At 43.5% G+C, this 12,500-nt stretch overlaps 1 protein-coding gene and 1 non-coding gene across 2 annotated transcripts; one reads left to right on the top strand and one right to left on the bottom strand.

The window, feature by feature from the left end:
• Positions 1–776: 776 nt before the first annotated feature.
• On the bottom strand, positions 777–848 carry TRNAD-GUC (transfer RNA aspartic acid (anticodon GUC)). The gene has a single exon. It is a non-coding gene; the product is annotated as a tRNA-Asp (tRNA).
• A 9,014-nt stretch (positions 849–9,862) lies between these two features.
• LOC113822277 (cuticle protein AM1199-like) lies at positions 9,863–10,836 on the top strand. Its single transcript, XM_027374823.2, has 3 exons — positions 9,863–9,906; positions 10,111–10,337; positions 10,456–10,836. Exons 1-3 carry the CDS (start codon positions 9,898–9,900, stop codon positions 10,691–10,693), a joined length of 474 nt encoding a protein of 157 aa, XP_027230624.1. The 5' UTR covers positions 9,863–9,897; the 3' UTR covers positions 10,694–10,836.
• Positions 10,837–12,500: the final 1,664 nt, after the last annotated feature.

Raw genomic sequence — 12,500 nt, 5'->3', positions numbered from 1 at the left:
TGCGATAGCCTTGAATGCTGCATGAAACGCAAACACTAGTTCAGTCACTGATCCGGGAAATAGCCAACATATCCCAGAACTTGGAACTATATGTGAAACATACACGTGCAAATCGAAATGCGTAATTGAAAGCGGCTGTTCATGGAAATCAGTGTACACATTGTTTCTGGCTTTAGAAGTTCCCTGAAATTTTAGAAAAAACAAGAAAGAAAAAGTTAATATAATGTAAATACATAACATTATCAATCCTTTCATTCTTAACATGAATACTAACTGAATATTTAATCAGTCGCCATTACAATTAGCCGTAAGTGCTAGACATATATTACCGATATATTTAGAGAATATTCATTTGTATATTCCGTATGTAGCCTATGTGGACACAAGTATGTGTTTACTAACATACTGCATGCGCGTATTGTGTTTGTGGGTAATGTCATGCTACACTAAAATAAACCTATTATGCCGGTGAGATTCGAAACCAGCCAGAAACATGAATAAAATAAAGTGAAAGCGATCACAAACTAGGGAAATGGAATCACAGGAAAACAGGACGAGATGCAAAGTGCGTCCTGTCCCATATATATATTTTTTTTTTTTTTTTCCGGCAATAACGAAATAAGTCCTTTCAGATACTCTAGTATCTCTGAACATGTCCTATAAACAGTTTTTAGGGTCTCGAAAAGTTGCTTATTTGATGAATAAAGCTAAAAAGTAGCCGGACGTTAGGGTGCTTATCTTAGAAGCCAAACACCTGGGCGAAGGAAGCCAAAATGCTCCCCGGCGGGGAATCGAACCCCGGTCTCCCGCGTGACAGGCGGGGATACTAACCACTATACTACCGAGGAATCGACATTGTAATCTTACACTCACTTGACATTTTTGGTAATTCTTGTTGACATCTTTTTCTATGTCTCTCAATATATATACTTGTGCATGTGTTTGTGCGTACGTATACATATGCGTGCTGTCTGTGCATGTGTGCGTTTAGATGTGCGTGCTGTCTGTGCATGTGTGCGTTTAGATGTGCGTGCTGTCTGTGCATGTGTGCGTTTCGATGTGCGTGCTGTCTGTGCATGTGTGCGTTTCGATGTGCGTGCTGTCTGTGCATGTGTGCGTTTAGATGTGTGTGCTACCTGTGTATGTGTGCGTTTAGATGTGCGTGTTCTCTGTGCATGTGTGCGTGTTGTCTGTGCATGTGTGCGTTTCGATGTGCGTGCTGTCTGTGCATGTGTGCGTTTAGATGTGCGTGCTGTCTGTGCATGTGTGCGATGAGATGTGCGTGCGTTTAGATGTGCGTGTTGTCTGTGCATGTGTGCGTTTAGATGTGCGTGCTGACTGTGCATGTGTGCGTTTAGATGTGCGTGCTGTCTGTGCATGTGTGCGTTTAGATGTGCGTGTTGTCTGTGCATGTGTGCGTTTAGATGTGCGTGCTGTCTGTGCATATGTGCGATTAGATGTGCGTGTTGTCTGTGCATGTGTGCGTATTGTCTGTGCATGTGTGCGTTTCGATGTGCGTGCTGTCTGTGCATGTGTGCGTTTAGATGTGCGTGCTGTCTGTGCATGTGTGCGTTTAGATGTGCGTGCTGTCTGTGCATGTGTGCGTTTAGATGTGCGTGCTGTCTGTGCATGTGTGCGATTAGATGTGCGTGCGTTTAGATGTGCGTGTTGTCTGTGCATGTGTGCGTGTTGTCTGTGCATGTGTGCGTTTAGATGTGCGTGTTGTCTGTGCATGTGTGCGTTTCGATGTGCGTGCTGTCTGTGCATGTGTGCGTTTAGATGTGCGTGTTGTCTGTGCATGTGTGCGATTAAATGTTCGTGCGTTTAGATGTGCGTGTTGTCTGTGCATGTGTGCGTTTCGATGTGCGTGCGTTTAGATGTGCGTATTGTCTGTGCATGTGTGCGTGTTGTCTGTGCATGTGTGCGTTTAGATTTGCGTGTTGTCTGTGCATGTGTGTGTTTCGATGTGCGTGCTGTCTGTGCATGTGTGCGTTTAGATGTGCGTGTTGTCTGTGCATGTGTGCGATTAAATGTGCGTGCGTTTAGATGTGCGTGTTGTCTGTGCATGTGTGCGTTTAGATGTGCGTGTTGTCTGTGCATGTGTGCGTTTCGATGTGCGTGCTGTCTGTGCATGTGTGCGTTTAGATGTGCGTGTTGTCTGTGCATGTGTGCGATTAAATGTGCGTGCGTTTAGATGTGCGTGTTGTCTGTGCATGTGTGCGTTTCGATGTGCGTGCGTTTAGATGTGCGTGTTGTCTGTGCATGTGTGCGTGTTGTCTGTGCATGTGTGCGTTTAGATGTGCGTGTTGTCTGTGCATGTGTGTGTTTCGATGTGCGTGCTGTCTTTGCATGTGTGCGTTTAGATGTGCGTGTTGTCTGTGCATGTGTGCGATTAAATGTGCGTGCGTTTAGATGTGCGTGTTGTCTGTGCATGTGTGCGTTTCGATGTGCGTGCGTTTAGATGTGCGTGTTGTCTGTGCATGTGTGCGTGTTGTCTGTGCATGTGTGCGTGTTGTCTGTGCATGTGTGCGTGTTGTCTGTGCATGTGTGCGATTAAATGTGCGTGCGTTTAGATGTGCGTGTTGTCTGTGCATGTGTGCGTGTTGTCTGTGCATGTGTGCGTGTTGTCTGTGCATGTGTGCGTTTAGATGTGCGTGTTGTCTGTGCATGTGTGCGTTTAGATGTGCGTGTTGTCTGTGCATGTGTGCGTTTCGATGTGCGTGCTGTCTGTGCATGTGTGCGTTTAGATGTGCGTGTTGTCTGTACATGTGTGCGATTAGATGTGCGTGCGTTTAGATGTGCGTGTTGTCTGTGCATGTGTGCGTTTCGATGTGCGTGCTGTCTCTGCATGTGTGCGTTTAGATGTGCGTGCTGTCTGTGCATGTGTGCGATTAGATGTGCGTGCGTTTAGATGTGCGTGTTGTCTGTGCATGTGTGCGTGTTGTCTGTGCATGTGTGCGTTTCGATGTGCGTGTTGTCTGTGCATGTGTGCGTTTCGATGTGCGTGTTGTCTGTGCATGTGTGCGTTTAGATGTGCGTGTTGTCTGTGCATGTGTGCGTTTAGATGTGAGTGTTGTCTGTGCATGTGTGCGTTTCGATGTGCGTGCTGTCTGTGCATGTGTGCGTTTCGATGTGCGTGTTGTCTGTGCATGTGTGCGTTTAGATGTGCGTGCTGTCTGTGCATGTGTGCGTTTCGATGTGCGTGCTGTCTGTGCATGTGTGCTATTAGATGTGCGTGCGTTTAGATGTGCGTGTTGTCTGTGCATGTGTGCGTGTTGTCTGTGCATGTGTGCGTTTCGATGTGCGTGCGTTTAGATGTGCGTGTTTTCGGTGCATGTGTGCGGTTAGATGTGCGTGCTGTCTGTGCATGTGTGCGATTAGATGTGCGTGCGTTTAGATGTGCGTGTTGTCTGTGCATGTGTGCGTGTTGTCTGTGCATGTGTGCGTTTCGATGTGCGTGCTGTCTGTGCATATGTGCGATTAGATGTGCGTGTTGTCTGTGCATGTGTGCGTGTTGTCTGTGCATGTGTGCGTTTCGATGTGCGTGCTGTCTGTGCATGTGTGCGATTAGATGTGCGTGTTGTCTGTGCATGTGTGCGTGTTGTCTGTGCATGTGTGCGTTTCGATGTGCGTGCTGTCTGTGCATGTGTGCGATTAGATGTGCGTGTTGTCTGTGCATGTGTGCGTGTTGCCTGTGCATGTGTGCGTTTCGATGTGCGTGTTGTCTGTGCATGTGTGCGTTTAGATGTGCGTGTTGTCTGTGCATGTGTGCGTGTTGTCTGTGCATGTGTGCGTTTAGATGTGCGTGCTGTCTGTGCATGTGTGCGATTAGATGTGCGTGTTGTCTGTGCATGTGTGCGTTTCGATGTGCGTGCGTTTAGATGTGCGTGTTGTCTGTGCATGTGTGCGTTTAGATGTGCGTGTTGTCTGTGCATGTGTGCGTGTTGTCTGTGCATGTGTGCGTTTAGATGTGCGTGCTGTCTGTGCATGTGTGCGTTTAGATGTGTGTGTTGTCTGTGCATGTATCCGTTTCGATGTGCGTGCTGTCTGTGCATGTGTGCGTGTTGTCTGTGCATGTGTGCGTGTTGTCTGTGCATGTGTGCGTGTTGTCTGTGCATGTGTGCGTTTCGATGTGCGTGCGTTTCGATGTGCGTGTTGTCTGTGCATGTGTGCGTTTAGATGTGCGTGTTGTCTGTGCATGTGTGCGTGTTGTCTGTGCATGTGTGCGTTTAGATGTGTGTGCTGTCTGTGCATGTGTGCGTTTAGATGTGCGTGTTGTCTGTGCATGTGTGCGTTTAGATGTGCGTGCTGTCTGTCCATGTGTGTGATTAGATGTGCGTGCTGTCTGTGCATGTGTGCGTGTTGTCTGTGCATGTGTGCGTTTAGATGTGCGTGCGTTTAGATGTGCGTGCTGTCTGTGCATGTGTGCGTTTAGATGTGCGTGTTGTCTGTGCATGTGTGCGTTTCGATGTGCGTGCTGTCTGTGCATGTGTGCGTGTTGTCTGTGCATGTGTGCGTTTCGATGTGCGTGCGTTTAGATGTGCGTGTTGTCTGTGCATGTGTGCGTTTAGATGTGCCTGTTGTCTGTGCATGTGCACGTGTTGTCTGTGCATGTGTGCGTTTAGATGTGTGTGCTGTCTGTGCATGTGTGCGTTTAGATGTGCGTGTTGTCTGTGCATGTGTACGTTTAGATGTGCGTGCTGTCTGTGCATGTGTGCGTTTAGATGTGCGTGTTGTCTGTGCATGTGTGCGTTTAGATGTGCGTGTTGTCTGTGCATGTGTGCGTTTAGATGTGCGTGTTGTCTGTGCATGTGTGCGTGTTGTCTGTGCATGTGTGCATGTTGTCTGTGCATGTGTGCGTTTAGATGTGCGTGTTGTCTGTGCATGTGTGCGTGTTGTCTGTGCATGTGTGCGTGTTGTCTGTGCATGTGTGCGTTTAGATGTGCGTGTTGTCTGTGCATGTGTGCGTTTAGATGTGCGTGTTGTCTGTGCATGTGTGCGTGTTGTCTATGCATGTGTGCGTTTAGATGTGCGTGTTGTCTGTGCATGTGTGCGTGTTGTCTGTGCATGTGTGCGTTTAGATGCGCGTGTTGTCTGTGCATTTGTGCGTTTAGATGTGCGTGTTGTCTGTGCATGTGTGTGTGTTGTCTGTGCATGTGTGCGTTTAGATGCGCGTGTTGTCTGCGCATGTGTGCGTTTAGATGTGCGTGTTGTCTGTGCATGTGTGCGTGTTGTCTGTGCATGTGTGCGTTTAGATGTGCGTGTTGTCTGTGCATGTGTGCGTGTTGTCTGTGCATGTGTGCGTTTAGATGTGCGTGTTGTCTGTGCATGTGTGCGTTTAGATGTGCGTGTTGTCTGTGCATGTGTGCGTTTCGATGTGCGTGCGTTTAGATGCGTGTGTTGTCTGTGCATGTGTGCGATTAGATGTGCGTGTTGTCTGTGCATGTGTGCGTGCTCTGTGCATGTGTGCGATTAGATGTGCGTGCGTTTAGATGTGCGTGTTGTCTGTGCATGTGTGCGTGTTGTCTGTGCATGTGTGCGTTTCGATGTGCGTGCTGTCTGTGCATGTGTGCGTTTCGATGTGCGTGCTGTCTGTGCATGTGTGCGATTAGATGTGCGTGCTGTCTGTACATGTGTGCGATTAGATGTGCGTGTTGTCTGTGCATGTGTGCGTTTAGATGTGCGTGTTGTCTGTGCATGTGTGCGTTTAGATGTGCGTGCTGACTGTGCATGTGTGCGTTTAGATGTGCGTGCTGTCTGTGCATGTGTGCGATTAGATGTGAGTGTTGTCTGTGCATGTGTGCGTGTTGTTTATGCATGTGTGCGTTTAGATGTGCGTGCTGTCTGTGCATGTGTGCGTTTAGATGTGCGTGCTGTCTGTGCATGTGTGCGTTTAGATGTGCGTGTTGTCTGTGCATGTGTGCGTGTTGTCTGTGCATGTGTGCGTGTTGTCTGTGCATGTGTGCGTTTAGATGTGCGTGCTGTCTGTGCATGCGTGCGTTTCGATGTGCGTGGTGTCTGTGCATGTGTGCGTTTAGATGTGCGTGGTGTCTGTGCATGTGTGCGTTTAGATGTGCGTGTTGTCTGTGCATGTGTGCGTGTTGTCTATGCATGTGTGCGTTTAGATGTGCGTGCTGTCTGTGCATGTGTGCGTTTAGATGTGCGTGTTGTCTGTGCATGTGTGCGTGTTGTCTATGCATGTGTGCGATTAGATGTGCGTGTTGTCTGTGCATGTGTGCGTGTTGTCTATGCATGTGTGCGTTTAGATGTGCGTGATGTCTGTGCATGTGTGCGTTTAGATGTGCGTGCTGTCTGTGCATGTGTGCGTTTAGATGTGCGTGCTGTCTGTGCATGTGTGCGTTTCGATGTGCGTGTTGTCTGTGCATGTGTGCGTTTCGATGTGCGTGCTGTCTGTGCATGTGTGCGTTTCGATGTGCGTGCTGTCTGTGCATGTGTGCGTTTAGATATGCGTGTTGTCTGTGCATGTGTGCGTTTAGATGTGCGTGCTGTCTGTGCATGTGTGCGTTTCGATGTGCGTGCTGTCTGTGCATGTGTGCGATTAGATGTGCGTGCGTTTAGATATGCGTGTTGTCTGTGCATGTGTGTGTTTAGATGTGCGTGCTGTCTGTGCATGTGTGCGTTTAGATGTGCATGCTGTCTGTGCATGTGTGCGTTTAGATGTGCGTGCTGTCTGTACATGTGTGCGTTTAGATGTGCGTGTTGTCTGTGCATGTGTGCGTTTAGATGTCCGTGTTGTCTGTGCATGTGTGCGTTTCGATGTGCGTGCTGTCTGTGCATGTGTGCGTTTAGATGTGCGTGCGTTTCGATGTGCGTGCTGTCTGTTCATGTGTACGTTTAGTTGTACGTGTTGTCTGTGCATGTGTGTGTTTCGATGTGCGTGCTGTCTGTGCATGTGTGCGTTTAGATGTGTGTGCTGTCTGTGTATGTGTGTGTTTAGATGTGCGTGCTGTCTGTGCATGTGTGCGTTTCGATGTGCGTGCTGTCTGTGCATGTGTGCGTTTAGATGTGCGTGCTGTCTATGCATGTGTGCGTTTAGATGTGCGTGCTCTCTACTTTACTTACCTGGCACTTACTTGCCTTACTTACCTGACACTCATTGTATCTACTTTACTTACCTGACATTCATAGCATCTACTTACCTGATACTCATAGTATCTACTTTACTTACCTGGCGCTTACTTGTCTTACTTATCTGACACACATTGTATATACTTTATTTACCTAGCGCTTACTTGCCTTACTTACCTGACACTCATAGCATCTACTTACCTGGCGCTTACTTGTCTTACTTACCTGACACTCATAGTATCTACTTACCTGGCACTTAATTACCTGACATTCAAAGTATCTACTTACCTAACACTCATAGAATCTACTTATCTGGCGCTTACTTGCCTTACTTACCTAACACTCATAGTATCTACTTTATTTACCTGGCGCTTACTTGTCTTACTTACTTGACACTCATAGAATCTACTTACCTGGCACTTACTTGCCTTACTTACCTGACACTCATAGAATGTACTTACCTGGCGCTTACTTGCCTTACTTACCTGACACTCATAGAATCTACTTTACTTACTTGACGCTTACTTGCCTTAATTACCTGACACTCATAAAATCTACTTTACTTACCTGGCGCTTACTTACCTGACACTCATTGTATCTACTTTACTTACCTGGCACTTACTTGCCTTACCTGACACTCATAGAATCTACTTACCTGGCGCTTAATTGCCTTACTTACCTAACACTCATAGTATCTACTTTACTTACCTGGCGCTTACTTGCCTTACTTACCTGACACTCATAGTATCTACTTTACTTACTTGCCTTACTTACCTGACACTCATAGTATCTACTTTACTTACTTGCCTTACTTACCTGACACTCATAGTATCTACTCTACTTACCTGACACTCATAGCATCTACTTACCTGGTGCTTACTTGCCTTACTTACCTGACACTCATAGCATCTACTTACCTGACACTTACTTGCCTTACTTACCTGACACTCATTGTATCTACTTACCTGGCGCTTACTTGACTTACTTACCTGACACTCATTGTATCTACTTTACCTACCTGGCGCTTACTTGCCTTACTTACCTGACACTCATAGAATCTACTTACCTGGCGCTTACTTGCCTTACCTGACACTCATGGAATCTACTTACCTGGCACTTACTTGCCTTACTTACCTGACACTCATAGTATCTACTTTACTTACCTGGCGCTTACTTGCCTTACTTACCTGACACTCATTGTATTTACTTTACTTATCTGGCGCTTACCTGCCTTACTTACTTGACACTCATAGTATCTACTTTACTTACCTGGCGCTTACTTGCCTTACTTACCTGACACTCATTGTATCTTCTTTACTTACCTGGCGCTTACTTGCCTTACTTACTTGACACTCATTGTATCTCCTTTACTTACCTGGCGCTTACTTGACTTACTTACCTGACTCATGGAATCTACTTACTTGGCGCTTACTTCGAATCCTGCATGGACTAGATGACACTTAGATACTGATACAATATAACATCTATCAGACATTGAAAATATAGTTGGCTGTCTTATGAGAAGAGCACAGCACTAATGATGATGAATAATAAACTTTCCTTCGTATATTGCAAATTAGATACTCGAATTCAAGAAAGTTTTGAATCCAGCTGATGTATATACATATATGTGTTTACATATATATCAATTTATGAATATGTATATATATATGAATTTATATGTAACTGTATATACATGAAAATTTCATAGCATACATACATGTGTTCATACATATCTGTATATATATATATATATATAGATAGATAGATAGATAGATAGATATAGATATAGATATAGATATAGATATAGATAAATACACACACACGCACACACACACACACACACGCACACACACATGTATATATATACATATATATATATATATGTATATATGTATATATGTATATATGTATATATATACATATATATATATATATATATATATATATATATATACACATACATATATATATATATGTATATATATATATATATATATATATATATATATATATATATATATATATATATATATATATATACATATATATATATATATATATATATATATATATATAAATGTGAATGCATACATATATGTATATATAAACATATATGTATATATATGAGTATATCATATATATATATATCTATTTATTTATATATATTTATATATATGTGTATGTATGTATATTATGTATATATGTATATACGTAAGAATGTATGTATATATAGATACATATATACACACACACGAGGGCACACATATTTCTGCTGTATACATCTCTCTCTATATGTGTTTGTGCGTGCGTGTGTGTGTATGTGTGTGTGTGTGTGTGTGCATATGTGTATATATATTCATATATATTATTAACATCTACATATATCTATGTGTATGAAAATTTGTTTACATATATATCCATATATGTGTTTGCCTCCATATGATCATATATGCAAGCACGGTCACGCGCGCTTGTGTATGTATGTATATATATAAAAAGAGAAAGAATTTGAGGGGAAGACAAGTAGGCAGAAAGGGGCAACCATTTTTTCACAGAAATATATGGAATCGAAACACCTGTAACTGATTTCTTTAAGTATAGGTCGGTTTTGATAAGAAAAGAAACTCTTACGATAATAAAGGATCATTGACTTTTAACATAGTGCTTGTATACATTCAAGTTGCGAAATACGGCATTTGGCAACTTTGCAACTTGAAAGCGCCATTAGACTGACGGGTATAAAAGGCGCGTCGGTCCTGCGAAGAGCACGATTCTGCAGTGCTTGCATCAGGAACCATAATCGAAATGAAAACTGTGAGTAATGGATATTTTGTAACATAAATATCGGAAAATTGTACTCATCGATATTTATCACATTTCACATTGCAAATATTTCAGCTGAAGCAATATGGGACACGAGTCCCATATTGTTTACTTTATAATCCACATCTAAGAATCTGCAAGAGTTATTTCAATTTTCTACGAAAAAAAAAAATCAAATCAATGTACTTCCTTTAGATCGTGTTGGCGTTGCTGGTGGCCGTGGCCCTGGCTGACCAGCCGTCCTTCTCCTACGACGCCCCTGCACACCGCCCATCCGCCCCCGTCAGAGTGGTCGAAATCATCCGCGACGATCGTGTCCATCCTGCTGCTGACGGCTCTTACACCTTCGACGTCGAGACTCAGGACGGCATCGTCAGGCACGAGGCTGGTGGCCCTGGAGGTGCTCAGCAAGGCTCAGTCAGGTCAGTCAGTTACAGTTTAGGACTTTTTCTTCGAGGGATATCTCATAAACATTCTTTATCGTGTCAGTCAGCACAAGGGTCATACACAAAGTAACCTATTGCAATATCAACCTTTCAGCTTCACCTTCCCCGACGGCCAAGTCTTCGACCTCCAGTTCGTCGCCGACGCTAACGGTTACCAGCCTCAGTCGCCCTTCCTGCCCGTGGCTCCTGCCTTCCCCCACCCTATCCCCGCCCACGCCCTCGAACAGATCGAGCGAGGGCGTCTTGAGCATGAAGCTCGCGCCCGCGGAGAACTGCGTGAGTCCTCCAGCCAAGGTCACTCCGCTCCCTCACAACTCTACGGCCGACCTTAGTCCATTATTTGATCGAGTTCTTGGACTCTTTTCCTGCTATTCCTTCTTGTGTATATCTTGCTGTTATACCACTATAGGATGAGCGTTTGTTATTCCTTGCGAATTGTCTTATTTATTTGCGAATAAATGTTGACCCTTTACAACATTCTTTCTCTGTAGTACGTTACATATTTACTCATAGCGCTTCAAGTTGTGTTGAATTTGAAGTCGCATATCTATATAGCAAAGTGTTTGGTATTTACTTGGACTTAAAAGCAAATGCAGATATTTACATTTGTCTCTCTCGCGTGATTCTGAGCGAAGAATAATTTCTTAGGCATTTAAAAGCTCGGAGTATTTGATATATACTCGTGAAGTATATCCATGATTAGTATACACGAACTTATATTTTTATGTGCACATTTGATGCATATCTGTAATTATCTAAATGTATGCCCAGAAAAGACCATTTTTATTTGAACTGGCCAAATTCAGATATCGTTTTGCTTTCAGATAACCATAATCTTGCAAAGGTAAAGAATATACTGTATATGTCACCCCAGTTGAGTATATATGGAAATAATTATAATACGAGGATCATGATCATATAAGGTTGTCAAGTTTATCTTCATCAAGAGTATGATTTCCAGCCTCTAAACCTTATACTAAATTAGATCAACAGCAGATTTTTTTTTTTTTCTTTTTTTTACTTTTCCTAATATGCTAACAAAAATTAAACATATGGACAAGAAAACATGTCCCAGATTATTTTAATAAATCCTACAAAAAATAATCTCTTGCCTGAAATATCTACATGTAAAAATCAAAAAACTAACTTTAAAACGTGCATATAAATGAACTTTCAGTTCAATGGCTCGTTTCTTCCTGTTTCTTGATTATGAGTAATAAGTAGATTAATTGTTTGTCTTCAAGATGGACACTCCTCGCATCCCTTAGAATTCAACCTCACACCCCCAGGGGGAGCGAGCACCCCTGTTTAGAAAACCCTGATCTAAACGCTACACCACCAAGGCATTCGTACAAAGTTATCCACGATTAAATGCGAATGCCATAGAATGGCACTTCCTCCCTCGACAACTGATAGCCCGAGATTGATTGTAGTGATGAATATCACTTATTTGACATTTATTAGAGCTCGCTGGAAGCATCTACTGGCTGATGGCTATGCGTAGAGGGTCAATTCTGTTTCGAAGAATCGTGCTTGCAAAAGCGACACAATGAATGTGAAAAAAAATGTGAGGGACATATAAAGTAAACAAATATCGAAAGTAATATCCGTTAACAAAATTTGTAGTTCATAAGACAGATTTTATATTTCTCCTGTAGACAATGAAGAGTGAGTCTTGTCATTATTTCTTACCTACATCGGTTACATATTGCATCGACGCAGCCAGTTCTAACGCGTGGATTTAATTTTCCTTTTCAGTCGTACCTTTTCGACGAACAGATCTTTAATTAGCCTCAGTCACCTTTCCTGTCCGCAGCTCATGCCTTCCGCAACCCAATCCCCGCCCACGCTCTCAGGCAGATCATGAGCATTAAGTTCCCGCTCTCAGGGATCTACCTGGGTCGTCCGGTAAGGAATACAAATTGTTACGCTTCCATGGTCTACTTGTGATTTATTTAAGGATATAGTTAATATATTTATTCCGAATGGCGGTATACTATCTCAAAACCACAACACGTAAATCTAGCAATGCCCGACTACACATATCACATCTAGCAGCAGTACAAGTTGTATGCTTGAGCTTTACAAATCCATAGCGTAATGCGATAGCCTTGAATGCTGCATGAAACGCAAACACTA

Source organism: Penaeus vannamei, chromosome 13 (genome assembly GCF_042767895.1).
Source record: "Penaeus vannamei isolate JL-2024 chromosome 13, ASM4276789v1, whole genome shotgun sequence".
In the NCBI taxonomy this organism is placed as follows: Eukaryota; Metazoa; Arthropoda; class Malacostraca; order Decapoda; family Penaeidae; genus Penaeus; species Penaeus vannamei.
The sequence above is the reverse complement of the archived record's forward strand: the minus strand, read 5'-3'. Positions and strand labels throughout refer to the sequence as shown.